The sequence below is a fragment of the Acanthaster planci genome, linkage group LG08 (genome assembly GCF_054643075.1).
Source record: "Acanthaster planci isolate LZ-2023a linkage group LG08, COTS_SCS, whole genome shotgun sequence".
Taxonomy (NCBI): Eukaryota; Metazoa; Echinodermata; class Asteroidea; order Valvatida; family Acanthasteridae; genus Acanthaster; species Acanthaster planci.
This window is the reverse complement of record NC_141784.1, coordinates 8,785,082-8,807,386: the sequence shown is the minus strand read 5'-3', so window position 1 is coordinate 8,807,386 and position 22,305 is coordinate 8,785,082. Positions and strand designations below refer to the sequence as shown.

At 41.6% G+C, this 22,305-nt stretch overlaps 1 protein-coding gene across 1 annotated transcript in view; it reads right to left on the bottom strand.

The window, feature by feature from the left end:
• sin3a (SIN3 transcription regulator family member A) overlaps nt 1-21,649 on the bottom strand; it is a 29,364-nt gene extending 7,715 nt beyond the window's left edge. Inside the window, exons 1-17 of the mRNA XM_022249857.2 lie at nt 21,538-21,649; nt 14,246-14,475; nt 12,643-12,778; nt 11,465-11,643; nt 10,514-10,859; nt 9,559-9,828; nt 8,434-8,667; nt 8,016-8,180; nt 7,320-7,406; nt 7,077-7,195; nt 6,227-6,342; nt 5,535-5,749; nt 4,830-4,987; nt 4,161-4,241; nt 3,229-3,412; nt 2,122-2,236; nt 1,509-1,625 (exon numbers count right to left, since the gene is read on the bottom strand). Of these exons, the coding sequence (XP_022105549.1) occupies nt 1,509-1,625; nt 2,122-2,236; nt 3,229-3,412; nt 4,161-4,241; nt 4,830-4,987; nt 5,535-5,749; nt 6,227-6,342; nt 7,077-7,195; nt 7,320-7,406; nt 8,016-8,180; nt 8,434-8,667; nt 9,559-9,828; nt 10,514-10,859; nt 11,465-11,643; nt 12,643-12,778; nt 14,246-14,424 (2,701 nt within the window). The 5' untranslated portion in view covers nt 14,425-14,475; nt 21,538-21,649. The remainder of the gene's footprint in view (nt 1-1,508; nt 1,626-2,121; nt 2,237-3,228; nt 3,413-4,160; nt 4,242-4,829; nt 4,988-5,534; nt 5,750-6,226; nt 6,343-7,076; nt 7,196-7,319; nt 7,407-8,015; nt 8,181-8,433; nt 8,668-9,558; nt 9,829-10,513; nt 10,860-11,464; nt 11,644-12,642; nt 12,779-14,245; nt 14,476-21,537) is intronic.
• Between the last annotated feature and the right edge of the window lie 656 nt (nt 21,650-22,305).

The following is a 22,305-nucleotide window of genomic DNA, read 5'->3' as shown; positions in this document are numbered from 1 at the left end:
TTTGGTATCAAATCAAAGCTTATAGAGTTTGTAATAATATTTAAAACTTTATTTCAAGCATATGTTACATTACGGAGTTGTTTTCAATTACGTACCATATGAATTCATTTTTTCCGTCCAACGGAAATTTAAACAGTTTATCCTGCTAAGTGCATGCAATCACTTAATTCAATTTCAGATTGCTGTGGTACATCCCACTGAACAAAACTTTAAAAAGCAATTGCCTCGCATTATCAAGATCATCTCCGAAAAAGCATCATCAATTTTAAATGAAGTCTTCAGTTTTGACACCATTCTATGCTTCAGTTTGTAATTAACAGAAATTTGTCATAATTATTTAGGGAGAAAAATAACGTTTGGGTAAAGCCAGGTTTCCGTAAAGTCGTTTGTAATGCAGACGGTCCGCAAGACGTCAAGAAGTAGACAGTCACGGAAGAGATGCTGCACAACGCCATTAAACCCCAAAAATTAAACAAAATGGCGTCAGAAACTCGGAAAATTTTCGCCCAAAAATGCCTTTTTCAGGGGGAAATGTTGCCCCTTGAAGCCAAAGTCCAGTTTGATGTAATCTATTAATGGTCAGCTATTTTGTTGACGATTGGGGCTGTATGCTAGTAATAAGGAGAAATTGAACAAAATGAGCAGTACCAAGCAAAAGAAACATTGTCGTAAGCCCGTCATGCCAGCGTGTGTGTTTGTATAGGCCTCCTTGGCAACTCAATGCAGATGGTTGGCAAAGTTGAACTGGGGCTGGTTTGCGTTATTGCCGATACTTCCATCTGACATGTTTCCATTTGTCTGCGCTGCAGTTTGCGTCTTAATTACACTGTTCTCTGCATTTCTTATGTCGATATGGAAACCAGGTTTAAATTTTTGGTTGGAAGCTTAATGTATTACTGAGGAATCAGAGGTCCAGGAAACTTCCTGCCACTGATAACCTGTAATTCTTAACAGTCATACACAACACATTAGTTCTACACAACCGCAGTGATGAATCATACCAAGGTTTCCTTAATCTGGAGAAGTTTAAATGTAACTGAAAATTCCAATAATCCTGCTCCAGTATTTTGATTAAGTTTGAAGAACGTCCGCTACTATCTCATGATTACTGGGATCGTTGCACAGATTTACTACAGCGTTAAAGTTTGCGCATGACCAGTTCCTGGCAAAAAGGGGCCATGTGGTTTAACTATGGTTTTGTTTTGGCCCTAATACGCCTTAGGATGACTGTGCTGCTTGGCAATGCACTCTCCACAAATGCCACTAATTACAACAATCCAGCCAAGAAACTTGATATGCAAGGAACTGTGGGAGAAGTTGAAAGGAAATCCTCTAAAGCAGAAGGTTCCATTCGACTTGAGGATAAAAGTGTATGGGTAGAGGTTATCGCAACCAGACACCTGTGGCAGAATAAACACAGTGAAGCCAAAGGTGCAACAGACGGGGGCTACAACTCCACCCTTAAAGGTGGAGCTGGAGGATTGAGGACTATTAGGGCTCCGACTTACTTTCTTCTTCTTGCTCGTCTTCATCATCGGACAGCTCACCCCGCTCCAAGAACATGTAGTCCGGCAGGAAATGATGGAGCAGCTGCTTAATCTTCTGCTTCTCCTCCTTGTGGATGCCTGCCATGAAATCACAGAGAACATTCTGGGATTATGCTGTTAGCAATGAGTACGGTCAATCCAGGGTTCTACTAGAGCTCACAATGATGATTGTATTCGGCTCATGCTGCTTGCTAACACAAGTTTGCCAGCAAAATTAAGTTTGCTCCCCAATGTTATGAGGAAGTGGATCTCTCTCATTTGTCTTATCACAGAACTCATATCGCATACAGGACATTCCTGGGCAGTTCTCATAAATCACTCCCGGTAAAGGAACTTTTCACAAATTCTCCTCAGATGGACTAAAACCATCCAGAACAAATCTTGTATCTCCACACTTCATCATACATCAAATGCTAATGTATCTCCTCAGAGACCGAAGAGAAGCAAGAACCAAGAATCACAGCAACGATCTGACTGGGAGTCCCCCATCGCCTTAACCTTCCCCCCCTTCTGCTCTCCTCTCCCAAATTTCCCGCACCCAGGGCGGTGACCACAAGACACCACCCCTATTTACCTGTATGCCTCTTCATGTGGTGAATGATCACAGCGGCAGCGTCATCCACAATGTGCTTGTCCATGTAGGTGTAGGACAGGTGAGGGGAGGTGTTGTCGCCCATTGCTTCCTGCCTCTTTAAACGCAAGGGATGACAAGGCAAAGAAGTTTTACAACCATCAGGTACCATGGGTACCTGCGAGGGCAGACACAGTTATGTTTGGTCGTGAGTGTCAAAATGGCAGCATCAGGCTAGTATACTCCCCAGGGAGCTGAGATGGTTTCAGGAATGTTCAGATGATGTGAGCCCAATGTGCAAGGATGATGATGATAAGCGCATGGAGACATTCCATAATATGCACTATGGAAGAACTGAATATTATTATTATTATTATCAGATGTGATTTACAAATGAACAAACTTCGGAACCACTTCCAAATGGAAACCTATGTCAAATTCTAAACCTAAATTCTCACATTCAGGAAAAGGGGCAAATTCCTGTCTGTGACCAAAGGTCGGGGGGCTACATTGCCATTTCCTCTTACGCTCTGATTTTACTCATCACCCGGAGAAAGGCTACTGCCCTTTGCAGGTCTTTGCAGCTACACACGCTATGCGTTGTGGGTTACTTGTTGTCCTAATCGAGGCATGTACAATCAATGCACACAAGTCACGCGCCTGCCACGTTTGACCTGTGTCAACTCTGTCCAATGAATGTCTGACAAAAATTACATCATGTGTTCTGAAAACATTTGCCCTTCTCAGTGTGCCGTAAAGGCAGTAGGGATGAGCAAACCCGATTAGCTTTTGAGTTTATAGCTCATTCTAAATTCCCTCCTCAAAAATGATGACATTGAACAAATGGCTGAAGCATCTTTCTTGTTGTGCATGAGGAACATATTCATTTTAGGGGGGACTGCTGGGGAGAAACTTGAACTCACATGATCAACTGCAATATTACACCAGTTTAACTTCACTGTTCAAATGTACAATATTTGACCAGTACCCAGGACAGATCCATACACCACGGCCCATGGGAGAGCCACAACATCAAATGAGCCAATACTCTCATGTTCTACCATCTTTAGCAACTTTCTCCAAAAAGAGCCCTAATTACAGCGACAATACCTCATCAAAGATGGCCTCAATCTCGTTCAACAGGCTCTTGGAGCGCAAGGCCTTGGTGTCGTTCTGTTTGAAGTTGATGCCCTGGTGGTCCAGAGACTTGAGGTAGTACTTCTCGTTCTGCTCTCTCCAGATCTTATTGAAGCTGCGCTGTGCGTCTCTCCACTCATCCTCCTTGGCTTTTAACCTGAACAATTCACACAGTGAGAAAGGAAGGGGGGATGCAATTTCAAATTCAGGTTGAGTCACCAAGTATCGTTAAGTTGGACAAAGTATTAACACTAACCCAGGCCCACAGTATTTTGGCTTGGAAGTTCTGCAACACAAGACAACTTGCACCATAAGCCTGTGACAAGCTCTTAAACAGGTCAACCTTCTCCAAGAACAAATAGCCCGAGAGTCCCTCCCTGCCTGTTTATCAATCCAAAAGTGACGTCAAACGGGCCTTGAGTTGGACCAAACGAGGGCGCTATTTTCTTTGCAACAGCGGCTCCTTTGGTCAGAACTGAACTTCGCCGGTTCACTAATGACTAGGAAATATATGTGTCACGGTTGTATCGCTACCAATAAATTGAACACTCCCGACCAATGCAATTTCTTTCAACCGATGAGGGGGTGCTTCTGCTCGAGGCAGGTAGGATCAGCAAGCATTGTCTACGAAGTGGCAGCTGTGCTGCTGCTGGCAGCCTGATGCAAACGGACTCACAAATATTTAACACTGTGGTGCCCCGCCGTGTCGACCAGGGTAAGGGTAGAAGCCACATCAACAGCAGACATTTTGGTCCCTGGACTGCCCACATCACAGTAATGTCACTGGCACAAAAGCCAAAGCTAAACAATGCTTGAATCAGACATACACTTCAGCCCCCTTCCTTTTCTATTCCTTCTCTTTATGGCAGACTTCCTAGTGGGTCACCGACTAGATATTTTCTCACCTTCTGAGAACCAAGGGCACAGCAACAACAGGGTTCTTCTTAAGCCCCTCAATAATGTCTTGTGCCTTGTCTCCATATATTCTGCAAAGCCAAACAGACATGGAAAGGTGACTAAAGTCTACTCCACTTGAGGTGCACATCTTCACGATTACTGTGTTAACACTACACCTGCTCTTTGACAAAGAAGGACTGCAGAATTTAAATGCACAAATAGAAAGGCACAACTGTCGTGCTTTAACTGACCGATAAAATTACCACGCACGAAGACAAAACATGCACATTTTAACAAAAAGGCAGCTGAACCAAAAGACATTCCATTCTTGGCAGGGTACACAATTTTAGAAGTATCCATGTTTCTCCTGACTTTGTTTCCGTTTCCAGCAATGTGAGTTTGTGCTTCTGGCTCAGTAAGGGTCGATCTTCAGTAATAACAGTTGTGAGCTCGAGGTCGAAGTCAAGAGTCTACCTTTTTGCTAAGAGCACTGGGCTTCACATGATTTCAGCTTTGGGGCCAATATCACAGACCAGCATGTTTGGTGAGCGTCAGTAGAGAGTCAGGCAACGGAAATATGTGTACAAACATCTTGACACTGTGGATGGGGGCCTACTTTTTGTAACCAAATGCTTTTCTCTGCTTTGGTAAAGTTTCGAGATGAGCAGAGGATTTACCTGTGTATGGCTTTGCGGTGGATGGTCTCTGAACTGCCTCCCAAGTGGTTGTCCAGCCGAAACTTGCTGGCCTCTTCCGGGGACATGCGCGACAGCTTCTTGGCCACGTGCTCCAAGATTCGTATTGTGTGAGCGTTCACCTCAATCACTATGTCCAGCTGGAACCAACAGGGACAGCACATGGAGTCTTTAGTTGAGAGTGACAGATCACACATTTCGAAACTGACAACTGCTGTTAGACCATCCATCCTGAGGGGATTAGTTTGTTTTTACTGTTGATTCAACGAGTTTTGCTATTCTCATGTTCAGTCTTCATGTTCTGTTTTGTAGGCCTTGAATTTAAGTGACTTTCCGACAAAATCTTTAACTTTGCGTGAGGAAGATATCAGCTGATAGTTAGGCTTGGTAATATTTACGGAAACAGTAACAACTAAAACCTCAACTTTACAGGCACTGTTGTTGAGAACCTTTAAACTCAATCCCACACCCATGAAAATCCACCAGTTCCTCTGTAGGAAACCAATGGTGCAGTCTTTGTTCTTTGACTGACCCGGGGGCGTTAACCCCCGAATGTACTGCAACAGCAGCGGGTTTCCACATTCCTCAATCCAATAAAATCTTTCGTGAAACCAAACCGATAGGTTTTGACAGATTTCGGAAGGTAAGGGTTTACACCATTAAAATCTGACATCACCTAGACTTTACCTCGTAACGTTCATCCTCGCAACGATAGATGTGCTCCTCGTACTGCGTCTTCCTTGAGGCAACAAACGTGGAGTCTTCCGACCAGGAAGGGAAAGACACCCAGGTGTCGTTGATGACTTCATTACAGAGAGCTGAGCGTCCGCTACACCTGGGCTGCTGGTAACTCTTGGGCAGGGCTCTGTAGCTGGCTCCACAACGTTTACAGTTGGCAAAATCTACAAGGGTAAAATAAATAACGTCTCCTTTCATCCTAATCCCCACAGTCCTCAATCTTGAAATTTGAACAACTTTGTTCCAGAATACCTTGGCGGGTACAAAGTTACAAGTGAGAAAATTTCACAAGTGAAACAGCAAGTCCAAAGACTTTTACAAAGGCACAGACTTAGTACTGTTCTACTCCCTTTGTCAAATACCACACACCTGCCCCATTATGGACACAGGCACATCTGACCATACCCAATGAACTCTTTTGCAAGAAGCTGCAAGGGTTTACAGAATTGTAATTTTACAGGTGAATTAAATGCCATTATCTTCTTCAATTGAACTGCACATGCAATAAATTACACGATCAAAAACAGACCATTAACATTGGAAGGAAAGTTGGGATATTAAGATAAAATTTTAGCCAATTCCAAAAAATTTAATTAAAATAGGTCACAGAAGGGCAGCATTCTAGAAGTGGATGTTCTGACCTATTTCCATGGCTAGTTCTCCTTGGTTACGTTCCTTAGGAGCATGGTGTTCAATCCTGTCAGACTCCTTATATCCCAAGAACTCCTTGAACCATTTCAGCAACTCCGGAAATTTCCTTTGAGAAAAACAGGACAATTATTAAGGGTGTATACCTTCATTCCATGGCACTGCTTTCCCACAGGGACTTAATTGGTAAGTATACTGCAACAAGTGGCCAAGTTTTAATAAATCTTGAGATGTCACCATCAAATGGAATGGCCAAGTTAAAAATGACACCAAGGAAAGCAAGGTTACAGTACAGGATGGATACCAAGCCTGTTGTAACTCTTCTCAGGAATAATAATAGTAATAATAATTTGGAATTTATAACATGCACGTATCTGTTAGAAAACACTCAAGGCACACAGTATTATTATCCCTGCGGATAGGGCTCACAACAGCTGAACATTCCAGAAATGATCTCAGCTGCCTGGGTGTATACTATCCCACTGCTACCGTACAAGGCAAAAACAGATAAACATAACCATATCTGCCCCCACAGGTACCTATTTACTCCTGGATGGAGAGGCAAATAGGGGGTAAAGTGACTTGCCCAAGATCACAACGTGCAGCCATTAGCTGGATTCGAACCCCTGACCCTAGGATCAGAAGCTACAAACCCTAACCACTAGGCCACATGCCCCCCTGCATTTATTAAATCAATTAAAGATGAACTGGAGATATCCCATCTACAGCTGGCCTTCTCTAAATCTTGGACAGCCCTAAATGCTTCTCAGCCAGTATCACTGACTGTTGGGTGGGGGGCTTAGCACAGCCCTGGGCAAAGTGAGGATTTGTTGGTTGTCTTACCCAAGGAATGGGGTGACAAGCTGGACCAGCTCAGCCCTGGAGATTATCTCCTGGTTGTACAGGACCAAACACCGAAGGAAGTTTTCATACACTTCCTGACTACGTAGGGCCTTGCGAACCTGAAAAAATAAAAGCAAATTATAAATTTATTCACGATAAATTAACAACATCCACAAAGAAGAGCCAAATTATCGGAAATGACATACTTGCTTAATCGACATCCTTTGAGGAAAAAACACTCACCTTGTCAAAGAATGCAAACTCACTGAGGCTCCCATGCTTGCCTGCTTCAGCTAAGGAAACGTCTTTCACTGCTCCAGTCTTCGGCTTCTAAATGAACAAATCGACCCCCAACCCCCCAAAGTAAGCAATGATAGCACTCAAGAATAAAAATCACAAGGAAAACAAGCAAACTAGTCAGTCTCGTTGACATATTTGCATCACAGTAATTTAGGTTTGTCCTTTGCTGGAAAAGACAAATTACTGATGTCAGATACATTTATCATTCGTCTCCTTTTCATGGTGCATAACAAAAACTGCTATCAGTTAAAAGAGATTGAGAGGAAACACTCTGTTCCGAAAAGAAAAGCATGGTCTACATGGAGTAGGCTCCCATCTAAAGATATGGTAAGTGTATCCACACGGTCTTCCAAAGATTAGTTTGGTTAGTAACTGCACATCATCTGATGTAAACTTGACAGTGGGCTCATTTCACATAAAACAACACAGAGTTCTTATCAATTGGCATAATGATCACCACTTGTGCCTTGTACAGTTGTCATTATTATTCGGATGCAGTACCAGGTAATGGCACCATGTTTTTCTCATACTTTCTGCCATTTATAAAGCTTTGAAGGACTTCCGACCATATAAAAATGGTGTGTGTTCCATGACAGTCTTTGCCTATATTAACAATGGTGGGTGTATGCTGGGTCTCACTTTTGTTGGTATCTGCACGGCACTGCTCCCTGGTCGCTTCATGTGCCCGACTGTCCCTGAAGCACTGCTTCGATTCTTGTTGTTGGAGGCAGAGCCAGGCTTCTTGGCAATGCCCGTGTGGTCGTTGCGGACGGCAACACGATTCATCACCTCCTGGAAAGAAAACTGAGCAGCGAAAAGAAACGGAGGAAAATTGTTTTCCTGTGTCGCATGGAAAGCTCATAATTCTTTACATGAGTGAAGCTGTTTCTCAACGAGGGCTGTGACAACCATGCAGAACCAACAGCTTCTGACTTGGCTTTAGATTTAATGAACTGTGATGGACTTGAGTTTGCGCACGGAAAACATTGATTCTCCAGAGGTATAACACACCATGTAAGTGCATTTATAACCTCAATATTTTTGACACCTGACTCACATTAGATTGTCCCGTGACTCCCGAACCGTTAGCGTCTGGCAGGAACTGGCCAAACTCCTGCAACAGGTCCTCCTGGTTCTTGAAGAGCTTGGCCACCTGCTCAAAGACCTGAGCCTCCGACAGGGTGGGCACGTAGGTACCTCCGGACTCCTTGACGGCCCGCTGCTCCTTCTGGTAGGTGTGCAAGATCTCTAGGAAAGCTTTGTAGATCTCTGGCTGACCCTGGAACCGATTCTGGGCAAGAAAGAAGGAGAGAGTTGAGGTTATACAAGACTTTCGGACATAGATACCGTGGAACTGATCACAGACCACAAAGACTTTAGGATAAACGAGACTTGAGTACATGGTGACTTACTCTAAAGTTGAACTTAGCCAACCCCAGAACAAATTCTCCACACCAGAGACTTGAAGATAAACAAGACTTGAATGCATAGGGACCTACCCAACAGCTGACCTATGCTGACCCTTGAACAAATTCCAGAAAACAGAGACTACAGGGTCAACAAGACATCAGAACATGACGACATGCTCTAAAGTTAGGCTTGGCTGACCCTGGAATAAATTCTGGAAAGCAGAGACTCAAGGATAAACAAGACGACAGAAAAATCTGCTCTTAGGCTGACCTCGGCTAACCCTAGGAAAAATTCTAGACAGCAGAAAGATGAGGAAAAAAAAATTGACACACCAACATGCTATAACATCTACTGTGTACACTTATACCAAAAATATTCTGTGTGTGCTTTAAAATCAAAAGCTAAACAGACTAGCAAATAATACTTGAAACAATCCATTTAGTACTTTGGGAGATTTTAAAGACTACTCATCTAACCATATTCAGAGGTCATTCCTGTGAGGGTACAAGCATGTGTTAAACTCCTTTGCACCAATAGAGAGTCACATCTTACAAAACAATGCTTGTGCACCTCAAGTTAAGAACACATGTAATGCGCTGGTGAGTGCTGCACCACCACAGTTATGGCATCTCCTTAGATTCACCTATGGCCAAAGTGTCTCCTTAGATTCACCTATGGCCAAAGTGCCTCTTTAGATTCATCTATGGCCAAAGTGTCTCCTTAGATTCCCCTACGGCCAAAGCCAATAACTAAGGTGTTGTTTTCGACATACCTTGATCTTATTGACGTAGTTGATAGCATGATTGAATTCCACCGGCTGGCTGGGCTGCTGTTGTTGCTGCTGTGGTGTTTGCTGCACGGCCTGCGGCTGCTGCTGCTGTTGTTGCTGGCTGGCAGCGTGGGCGTGCTGGGGCGAGGCCGTGACGGCCGAGGGTGGAGCTGGGTGGGCCTGGTTGGCCGGCGGTGGCTGGGAGTAGGTGTGGCCCGCGGTGGCTGCTTGGTTGGCATGATGATGGCTTGATGATACAGAATGGTGCACAGCCTACCGTGAAAAACAAATGCTTTTAAGTTCTGGCAAAAAAATCATGAAGAAAGTTCAAGTCACCAGTGAAGGAAACACATTAAAAATTTAAAGTAAAAACGTGTACAATGAAATTGGAACAGGTGATGCAAATGGAACATTTGTGCCACCATGAGATCATTAAGAGACCTCTGATCAACTTCAAGGTCAACATCTTGTGTTCATTATCTCCCAGTGAGTAATCCATTCTGCATTATTTACATGCACAAACTGGCTAGCCTTTGAATAACTCCTCACTACCTACATCTACACCATACATGTATTTTCAACTATGTGCACTAAAAATATCTAACACTGCTGAGTACTTATACAAGGAAACTGACAACCATTAGGCACACTGTGAAAAAATGGCACTTATGGCTAAGTCTACATTACTTGGCTGTACCTTTAAATTAGACCTTTGAAAGTATCAGCTTGTGGCTTCAACCGCTTCCCCTACACTTGTGTGCTGTTTCCAGCCACAGCCAGATAACTTGGAGTGTACTGTGTTATGGTCCATTCCTATCTTTGGCCCGGGTGACAAATTTTAAGGGCACATGAATTGACCATCGATCACCAATACTCTGTGATTACTGCTGCTGCCAGAGAGCCTGTGGATTCTGAAACAATCTCTGACTGGCACCTTTATTGGCCGACCTGGCCATACCTTGTTCGCTGCGTGCTGCGCGTGGTACTGTGGCTGGGTGTGTATCGGCTGCTGCTTCTGCGGCGTCATGGGCTTGTTCGGGTGCTGCTGTTGCTGCGGTTGCTGCTGCTGGGGAGTAGCAGACGCCGGTTGGGCCTGCAGCTGCACCCCGGTACCCGTCAGGGGACCGCCCGCGGTGTGCTGGGTGATGTGCCCTGTCGGGGTGCTGACATTGATCCGCGTGGGATCACTGGCCTGGACCTCTATCTTGTAGCCCGGCGGCAGGAAGGTGTTGAAGCCCACGATCAGGTCGGGGTGTCCTTTGAACAGGTTGGACACACGATTGATGACCCCTGGAGTGTCAATGCTGAAAAAAAGTGAGACCACTTGAAGTGGGTACTTAACAACACGGGCGATTCACAATACAGCACCACCCCCGACAGACTGACACATAGAGGCCATTCTTTTGCAGTGCACTGTGGGAACTAGTTGACAAATTTCATTCAATGCATCGAGCAGGGAACTCAATTTAGTCCCCGTGTCTGTTTTGGGGGTTTTTTGTAAAATATTCAGAAGTGTTTATGAGCTTCAATTTCAATAAATCAAGAAGGTGGTTTCCTGTGAGGTGGCAGAATGTTGGTCCCATGACTTCAAAACTCAAAAACCTCACAAAGGTCAAAGAATTTTTTGTTGTGATAGAGTTACGCCCTCAGAGCCACAATCTTTCCACCAGCATAACTATCCCACAAATAATACTTCCATTGAAGAAAAGAAATCATTCATCTCTTCTAGCTTCAATTATTCAATTTGTATGATTTACAATCTTTACTAAAACAATCGAATATTTTTTATCATGGAATGTGTAATGGAATTATATCAAATTCTAAGCACCAATCCTCTTCACTGAGAAAGAGCATACATGGTGGAAAGCAAGATTATTGAAACAACTCATAAAACAGAACAAAAAGTTACCTCTGTGATTTGAACTCCTTCATGATGTCCAGAAAGTCATTGTAGACCTGCGGCTGGCTGCCAAACTGCAGTTTGACCTGGTCAAGATAAGACAGAGCATCCTCCACCTTCAGTCGCTGGTACTGCTGCTGCTGCTGTTGTTGCTGCTGCTGGTGCCCCTGCACTTGTGCTACTTGAGCCTGCCAAAGGAAACCAGTTATGAAGGCTATGGTTCCAGATGGAATTTTTAAACAGCTGGCCGACATTTGCAGTCAGTCACCATTTTTACGGCAGAATTAGCATTTTTTTTCCTAGCCACATGCTTAGGATTATAAGCAAAGTTTGTACATATTCAAACTCTGGCAACAACGGTGACAAACAAATAGAGCCCTGTTATGGCATACAGGCAAATCCAATGAACACAAACTGTGCCGAGCAAGTTGAACTCCTTTAAGTTTCCAAACTTGCCTTTCCCATTCCAGATTCAAGTTAAACACACACTTATGCACTTTAACCAAGGACAAATGAATGAGGTAAAATGTGCAGTGGAACTTTCAGGTGACTTGTTAACATTTAGCCAACATCTCAGTCTCAGGAGATTCAGTGAGCAAAGAACTCCGCCAGACAGCACATATTCAAACTAAAACTCCTACTCAATACTTCACACTGCACAAGGTTAGAGATACATTTATGAGCCTCTAGATGAAATAGGTCATTGAATTCAACTTCTTGATCAAGCCTAACAGTGTCTGTGATGCGTCGTAAATTACAGTTTCCAAGGCATTGCTATTCCCGTGTAATATAAAACTGAAGAACAAACACAACTACAAGGATCATTTTTTAAAAATCCAAGTCACATTTAAAAAATTGAAGAAGTCTGTAGGGTAAGAGCTCCGTATCACTCATTTTTCCCTTGAGTGCTGGTATATCAGCCACTAGTAAGTGATAACAAGTCCTATAATGTCAAATTTAGCAGGGAAAATGCGTAACTGCTTGCTTAGAAATTTTTTTTCAGTCCAGTCTCATACGGTTTGTGCACAGGATGCCAAATGATGTCCATGTATGGACCCGTCTGCAGGTTAAGAAACCAATTTCCACATGTAACTATTTAAATAAATGGCCCATGGCTCCACAAATCTGACCCTGACACCTATATACCATTTGTTTCATCTCTGTAAACCACAGCCCATCTCCTTTACCTGAGCTTGAGCATGCGTTTGATGGACAACCTGCTGCTGATGGGCCACTGCTGCCACCTGCTGGGGGTTGGTTGGGTGAGGGTGAGGGTGGTGAACCCCACCATGGTGACCTGCTGCTTGCCCTACAGCTGGCACCCTACGCAGGATTTCAAAAAACACCAAGAAAAAAGCTCAAGAAAAATATTTTATAGTACAGGCTAAAAACAAAAATGTGGACAAAGGATCTGCGATTATTGTTTTTTATACAAAGGAACGGAAATGGACATCACAAGCAAATTAAGCAAACCTCCTAGCTGGGAAATATCAGCTCAGTATTCTATTATAAAATCCCTGATTTTTCATCACTTTTCCCTCAACAGTATTCCACAAACAAATTGCAATGACCATGGGGCCTACAGTAAATGTGACCGGCGCTGCAAAAAGGTGTCTTACATGTTTGTCACTTTTTTTTTGGGGGGGGGGAATTGAGTTTTACACGTATAATTAAATTGCTCATACCCTAAGCTTTCATTTGATATATCATTCATCCCAGTGACATGTTGCTTTTTGGAGTTATTTGCCACTTGCATGTTCATATAATTTCATTTTATCACACATGGTTTTTAAGATAATGCCCTTTAAACACAACTGAAAGATTAAACATAAATTAGACACTCTTTTGGTTTTCCTTAGTAACAGAGGCTTTCTGGTCAAGCAGTTGGCCTCAAAATATTTCCAAATATTTTCACCCTCGGCACACGGAATGGGCCATTACGTGTTTTTGCACTGCGCGACTTAATATACCTTTTTGCAGAGTGGGTCACAAATGTAGGTCAGAGATCACATGTCAATGAATTAATCTAATATGTCCCCAAGCAGCAGTGCAACCACGTGGCAAGAACAGAACATCGTAGTCCATTGTGAATTCAACATTCTAATCCTTGGACACAAGAAATGAACTGAACTCACAGGTGATCCAGGGATTTTTTTTCCAGGATTTATTCAGGTGTTGCATAATGAATGCTTTCCATTCATGCAATAGAAAGAATAATTTCAGATACACGAGATTTTCCATTAAATCATCACCTCACACATTAATTTCTACCATGACACTTAGGCCAAACAAAAAAATAGCTGTGTTTCCAGTTACCCGACCAAACCTAGAAAATCATGTAGAACTTATATCGTTTTATTCGACAAATCAATAAAATATAAAAACTTATGGTGCCTTGCCCTAAGCCTAATTTTGTGTACATCATCCTGTTCATTGTATTTTCATTTTTTTGCACGAGATGGACGGCTCTATGTGTGTTTGTATTGCAACAACCACCTGCTTTACTACTAAATCACAGAGCTGATATGTAATATTGACACGCACATGTACAGTATTAATCTGACACTGATTTAGTACCTGTTACAAATATATGTGCCTCCCCCCCAAAAAAATACAGACCATCATCCCACCCTAATTTCTTGGGCTGTAAAAATGTAGAGTAATTTTACCCAACCAACCACCCTAATTTATTTTTCAGTGTAATAGGAAACACAACGAATTTCTGTTTGTCCTTATACATTATAAGACGTATGTATTTTGATCATCTGAAGTAGAACTGATGGAACTTACGGGTATTGCTGCATGGGATGGAACGACAGACCGCTGGCCATGTTACCCTCTTGCACCTGCTCAAAGCCAGCAACATTGGCCGGTGCAAGCACGCGCTGCTGCGTGAAGGCAGATTCTTGTCCCGGGGTGGCACGACGCTGCTGAAATGGACCCTCCTGCACCTCGTTGCCACGTTTCATAGTGTCCTGGGAGCCAAAAGAGATGGATCACTTAGGTTTGCCTGGGGTGGTCTGAAACAAAAAAAAAAGAAATTTAAATCGAAATAAGAAGTAGCCATGCATATACATCTAATTTTTAGCAGTATCATAGATTCGTGGAAAGGAAAATGTTCAGGGACTTTAAATTCTCTACAGCCAAAAAAGTCACAGTCAATGAAAAAAAACAATATAGACCATTCTACCACACCATTAAATCCTAGCACACAATAACTCAAATTCTTAAGTTTCACTTCAGCAAAAATAAATTTCTATAAATAATAAAATTGGAACAAACTAAGGATACTTGTACATGTATACATCCCAAAGCAGTCCTTGTACCTGAAGACATAATTTGTGCAATTTTTAACACCAAAGGCGAAGCACTTTTGTGAAAAGGAAACACAAACTATGCACACCTCAACTTCAATGAAATTCTGAATTCATTCAAGAGAGGAGGTTACTGCCAGCTATAGTGAATGCACAGATAAAATCCTCTCATGGAATTCACCATAACCAAACATTTTAAGAAACATAAAAAATATGTACCTTTAAGCATGTCAAGTAGGTACAATAGAAAATCTCAACATAATTGTGAAAATGTTCTCAACCTTTAAAGCATGCATTTAGACAGAAAAACAAAACGTCTTCAGTCATACACTTTATTTTCACTTCAGTGCCTTTAGGATAATACAGCAAGTGATCCAAAACCATTGCCCAAAAGAAAACAAAACAAAGTGGAATGACAGAAGCAAAAATCTACACGTACATTACGCCAACAAATACATGTACATCTTGTGAAGGAAGTTCTCATTACGACATGGTTACCGCATCCTGTGGTTTTAAATTTTTCCAGACTCTACAGAACCTCTGCAGTTTCTGTCTACTGAAAGAGGAGTCTGGCAACCATACAGAAAGAGATACACAGATTTGTGTGAGTGGGCATCAGGAAGCCAACTGCTTTACTGCATGAAGTACATGTACATATGGCATACTTGTATGACTCTGGCCAAAATCAGCAGACTTCAACAAACTACACATACGTGTATAAAATAACAAAAAATTTCTCTGTGCACAAAACTTTCATATAAATTAGTTTAAATGTCAAAACGGCTTTGAAAAACTATCACATGGTACAAATAAATTCTCAACAATTTCTGTACATCAACTGAAAACAGAATTATAATAAATGTGACATGAACAGTGGAAAATTTTTCCATTTCCTTATTTTCAAAATTTATTATAGCAAATGTAAACAACAAACAAGTGAAAATTCTCAGATCAACTCAAAGTAAACCTTTTAGAATAACCATTATGTCTGTTGCAATTAGATGATCGCAAGAGTTGGCTGTTTCATTACAATATGTACAAATTAAAACTCCCACGTGTACATGTACATTATGACCAGTTTGGTTTTGTTGTTTTGTTTTAATGGCACTTTCAGCAACTCAGGCTATTTGCCCCAATAACTGTACGTTTATTCATACACTTTAGTAATCAGCATCACATTACGGAGTTAGGAAGAAGGTCCAGTTTCAGAGGCAGGAGGAAACCAGAGTACCCGGAGAAAACCTGCTAGAGCGAGTATGGACTGGAAACCAAATGCACTTAAAGCTTGGGCCAGGCCGGGACTCGAACCCAGGCCTCATTAGTGCAAAGCGAGGAAAGAACTACTACGCTAACCCACTCCACCCACGTTATGACCAGCAGTGCTTCCACACTATTAAAGAGCTTGAGTGTAACGCTGGTGACAGTGCGAGTACACATACATGTACATGTACTGTACTGCACACCGTGCACAAACACAGTAGCCCTACGTGTACTTGAATGTCAGTGTACATGTACACTGAACTGTAAATGTAGTGTGTGGATATCCAGGCATTTCAATATTCTGGGCACAATGCCAATTATGCCAATGTCAGAACTACTAGCGTCTTTCACAGTGACAGGCTACAGTGAGTACATGTACATGTAGTGTGTCAATGTGCACATACAAAAAAGAACACACACAACACTGTACTGTACACATAGTACATGTACATGAATATCAAATCCACATGTAAGTAAAATACACTGTAAGTTTTGGAGAAATACCACTTATGTTTGCAAAATTCACTTCAAAACATTCAAGGCATAAGAAATTACAATTTTCTTTTGAGAACATTTCTCAAGTCTCCCACTAAAACATTCTCCTGGCTAGTACCCTAAGACATGTACAATGTACATGTACATGTATGATACTAGAAAGCTGTATAATTTTTGCAATCTCTCATTTTTTTTGCATGATTAGATTCAATGCAAAAGGCTCCTGTGCTTCAGTAACAGTAACTTCTTTTGCATTCACAAAACCTAGCCTAGACGGTGTACTGTAGGCCCCCGTTTGTAACAGGTAACTGCAAGGATATAATACAGAATGCATAAAACTGTGTGAAACAGCGTAACAACGCTCTGAGGTATATCCTTCAGAACATCCACTCCAAATTTCAAAAAATTCATACCCTAGCACAATGGGGTACAAATTCTCCCCACTTAGCTGCAATTAACTCATTTTCCACACACCAGACAATGAGGACTTTCCTTTGAAAATTTCCTTTAAGGAATCCTCGGGCTGAATTTATGTCTAGTTTTGAATTTTAAAGACACTTCCTTTTTCACAACCAAATGTAATGTTTTCTGAGGAAAAAATGTAGAAGGTGGGTGTTCCTGCTTAAATTTTATGCAGCCCCAGGTAGGTTTTGTTGCACTGATCAAATTTCTAAAAAAAAAAAAAAAGACTGCACTTGCAGTTTGAATGGAGATTTGTTTACAGGAGTCCCACAATGCGCAAGGGTGCTCTTGTCACAAAATAGGCAGAGGCTACTTGTACGTATTCAGTATGGGTCCCTGATTTCAAAGGCTGAATTAAAAACCAGCAGCAACTACACACCACACGTCAGTCATTGAGAATTGATTCTCAAACTTTATAGCCTTCAGAAAGAAATACTGCACCACCGTGAATAGCACAAAAGGCAGAAGTTACATTTCATCGAGAAGTAGGACTCGACATTTTGGTACAGTGGTAAATGTAGAGCAATGAAATGGGACCCATGATCTTGCAGTCAATCCTTTAAGTACCGGTACATGAAGGCAGCACTGGCACTAACTCCAAGCACTAACTAGCTCACGGAAGCACACCGCTCAGTACTGCATGCTGATATTCAAATGACATCGAGATCTGCGGGGCCAATTTCATAGAGATGTTTTAAAAGCACAACATTTGCTTAAGCATGAAAAAACTTTGCTTGACAAATCAGGTTACCAGCCACAACTCCATGTGATGTATATTGTTTTGGAATGGTATTCACCCGTTGTTTGGTTAGCAAACAACGGGTATGTAGATTTTGAGCTGGTAACCGTTGTTTTTAAGCAAGTATTTTTTTGTGCTTATTGCTTTAAGCAAAATTTGTGCTTAAGCAGCTCTATGAAATTGGCCCCATATGCTTCATGGGCATTACTACTGCGAGTTACAAAGCTTTGCAGACTTACAAACTGGTCATAAATGGTAAAAGAAGGACACGTAGAACGGCGTAAGTCACATGTATATTATGCTCAGAAAGTGTACGCTATGTCTTTTATGAGTCTTGAGCATAATATGCATATGACTCATGTCGTTCTACGTGACCTCTTTCTGTCTACCGTAAAAAAAATGGGGCCACTGCATTTAAATCCTCTATGGTAAAATTCAAACCATCTGGTCTTTCAATCCTTGATCATGTTGCACCCTACTTTTTCAACCTTTGCACAGTGCTGAAGCACATATATACCTTTCAACATGTTCAAGACAGTTCAACAAATTCACTTGATTCTCTAACAAAAACATCTGAGCAATACACATTTGATGGGACTTCATTTTCACAGATGATTTTAATTCCTGATTTCTATCCACATGTATTAAATAACACAGAACAAGAAAACACCTACATCAGAAAATGGTAAACCAGTAAGAGCGCTTTAAGAAAAACCTCTCAGCTGGGGGGGGACTCCACCCATCTTTTATAGAGGATCGTTACTGTCCAGACAGTAAGTTTTGCATTGTTACGTATTGTACCACGCAGCTCGTGCCGGTGCATATTTAATTTGAGTTATTCACAATACAGTGCGCCACCAAGAGGTTACCACAGAGAGGTCATTTTCTGCAGGGCATTAATTAAACGAAATGGTCGACAAAGATTATTGGCCAGCTGAGAGCAGGGAACTTAAAATTATTCCTGATGTTATGTACTTACTCTCTTTTCTTTCCTCTGCATGGAATACCGGTACCCTCTATCAGAATTTTTAAAAGGTTTTCAAGACATCTGCTCAAATGCAAACCTTGGCAAGTAGGCCATGTATTTCTGTAAACCTGAAACATAGCCTTTCTGTGGCGATCTCTTGGCGGTGCGTTGTCTGTATTGTGAATCTACCATATGGTACATGATCAACGGAGGAAGCAATTCATCTTACCTGTTTTCTGAAATGATGCCATGATAAGAACACAATGTCTCATGCTTGCAAAATATGGTGTCAAAACTGCTGCAATTCATTAGCAGAAAACTCCTGAAGGCTCATGGCAATGAAATAAGAGCAGGTTTTCAGCAAGTGCCGTATGGGAAAACATATGGACCCCTTTCTCTGAACCAAAATGTGATTTTTAAAAACTATCGTCTGTTTTCATTCTCTCCAAAATAATTGTTAGTTAATTAACCTCAAATCCAATCAGTTTATGTGGCACTGACCACTAGGCCAAGATCAAGCACTGAAGCAGACATTATTGGAGAAATCAATACCTGAAAAAAGGTCCTGCTGTCACTCATCTAAAAGACCGTATTTATAGGGTATCTACAGTGATATAAGTATATCCTACAAGTAATGACATGTTAGGGTACAAGTATAAATAACATAGTTCACGGCAAAATAACAAAATCCTTAACCCTAACACTCCAAAATCCTCCAATTTTAATACGATTTTACATACACCCTAGGGGGCTGGGTTAATGTAGCTTACTCATCACTAAACCATAATTAATAAATACGAAGTGGCTATCGTTACGGCATTCGTAAGGCGTTTCTCATTTTCTTTCGTTACGGCACTGAACTGCACAAGTGCGATGACACAGCTGATCATCATGACGGTTTATATATTTCAAAATTACCTGGATCACTGAATGCTTGTGGCAGAGTGGTCAAGGTGGAAGGTTTGGAACCACTGGTGTGTGAATTTGAATCTGCGCTTGGACTATTCTATTTTTTTCCCCCATTTTCATGTTTTGTACCAAAATTGTTTTTTTATGTTGTATCTCATTGTATAGGCCTAAGCAGGAATCTTTTTTTCTTTTCTCATCGGAGGCTTCGGAGGATTTCTTTAAACATGTTAAGGGGAATAAAGTCCGAAATCTGCACTTAAATTGGCGCGCTTGCGCAGTTGCAGTGCCGTAACGATAGAAAATGGGAGATGCATTACGGCTGCCGTAACAACAGCCACTGCATAATAAATGCCTAGTTGCGAGTAAACCGCAAGAAGCAAGCACTCTGTTTCAAACTCCATTCACACGATCATTGAATATATATGTGCTACATGAATGGGAGTGTATGTTCTTAATGCATACAATGTTCCGAGTGTAAGTAGCGTAAAAAAAATGACTAGCCAAGACAAATTTTTCCAAGTGGCCAACAGATGACAAGGAATAGGCCTGATAATTTAATGGGTCGAGCAACATGAGCAATGGCATATATGTAGGCCTAGTAGTACATCATGTATGATTGTTGACAGATTTTGACACCACAATTTTAATTCCCGTATTTTCACTGCAATTAATCTTTATCAACCAAAAGATCTACAAAAACACGCACCAGAAAATGGCATGAATTTGTACTTCGAAATTTTGAGAGAACGGAGTGTCCTTCAGGTGATCCTTTTTGACACGGGGAGTGAATGAAGGCGGTTTACCGCTTCAGTTCCAGCAAACATGGCGACTAGGGTTCACGCTGTTGACACCAATTTACTTAGGGGTGCTGCCGAGGGAGGGTGAGTCTTACGGCATTTCAAAACGAATGTTAAGTTTGACAAAACTAGTTAGATTAAAAATCTTCTTGTAGAATAATACACTTTGATGTCACTTCAAGTACACACTAAGGGAAACATGTAATTGTTTCGGTAACTTGATCACAGAACGTCTTTGGTGAAGAGAACCACCCCCTTTTTATTTTGGTTGCGACCAGTAAACAAATTGTAGGGTAAATCTTAACGAGCAGGAAACCCATTTGCCCCAGAACCCGATCGCAAAAATTGACATTCCCCCTTGGACGTCTTGCCGATTTACAAAGAAATTTGTGTCTTTACTATCTATAGATACTGTGTTTTATGGCTAAGAACAATTCAAGCAATTTTGCTCCCATTAAAATCTATTTTTCGCATACCAAATATCCACACGACTACAAATTTGCGTTGAATGAGTTTGCTGTGTGTGTGCATATGTGTTGTACGTGTATTGTTCAGTTCGTACACGAACGAAGAAAAAATCACATCCCAAGTCGCGGAAAATCACCGTGCTGGGTTCCACTTTGTCTACAAAAGGCTTCCCGCATTGCACACAACCTTCTGAAGCTTCAGGTTAACGAATATAGTTTCGTTTGTCATTAATTTTCCAGGGAAACGATATGTTTAAAAATACCGACTAGTCAGCTGTAGAATAACGTTGCATGTAACGGCACTGCCGCCGTGCTGTGAACACTAAAGCGGCGACAGGCGCACAAAACGCAACTGCATCTCCCTCTATAAATGCTCCTAAACTGAAAACGTCGGCCATTATTATCAATTGATACTGAAAAACCATGGACGAATTTAACAAATGCATTTATCTGATCGGTGTACATATGAGAAATAGAAATGAAAAATGGAAAAACACGTACCCATACAACATGTTCATATTAGCAGTTTGCTACTGACCACGAAACGTACATTGTATGCCCCGTTTACTATGTACCAACGCTGAAAACCAGCCGTTATTCTTTCACAGTTAAAACAAATAACATAACAGATCAAATGAATACCACACATTACATGGACAGAGTGAAAATTACCGTGATCAGAGGTCTGATGCATCCGATTCTAAGCGATTTCCATTAGACAGTCATTCGTAACGAGACGCCTTCTGGAGACTCTCAATGTGAAATACTAAACAGCCTGTGACATCACGCATAATTAGTAATTGGTGACCAATCAGAACGTTTTTCCCTCAAAGCTCCCCGCGTAAATGGAACATTACTTCCGGGTTTAGCGCTAAATTCGAAATTTCTATTTTGGATTAACAGGTGAGTGGAAAAGGACTTTGACATCACATCACAAACTTAGGGTTGAGGGTCTCCAGATGAAGGATGGGCTGAGAAAAAATGCATAAAATGTCTGGACCTAAATAAGCCTTATTTCCCTTGTCGCAGACCTGAACATCTACAAAATCTCAATCCCTGTTTTACAACATAAAAAATACATCTTGATAAAAAATACAATTGATGTGCGACGTACATGTACTTATCAACAAATTAACATGACAGAGCAGATTAAACGTACAAATGTCATTGTTTTATTGATTCATAAAAAAACAGAAGGAGAGCCAACAGGGATGGATCGGAAAAGCGGATAGGAACCGTATAAAGTCGCCATACATGTATACCGCCAGCCACGGATCAATGATAGGGGTTGACAGAGCGCTTCCCCGAAGTTCCCCTGATACCGAATTGGACCCATAAGAATCAATTTAGCGCTAACGTTCCCAAAGCTATCCTGGAATTTCGTTACTAGGATGACAGGATCGAGATAAGCAGCATAGCCTGCATGTAGTTTTCAGCTAT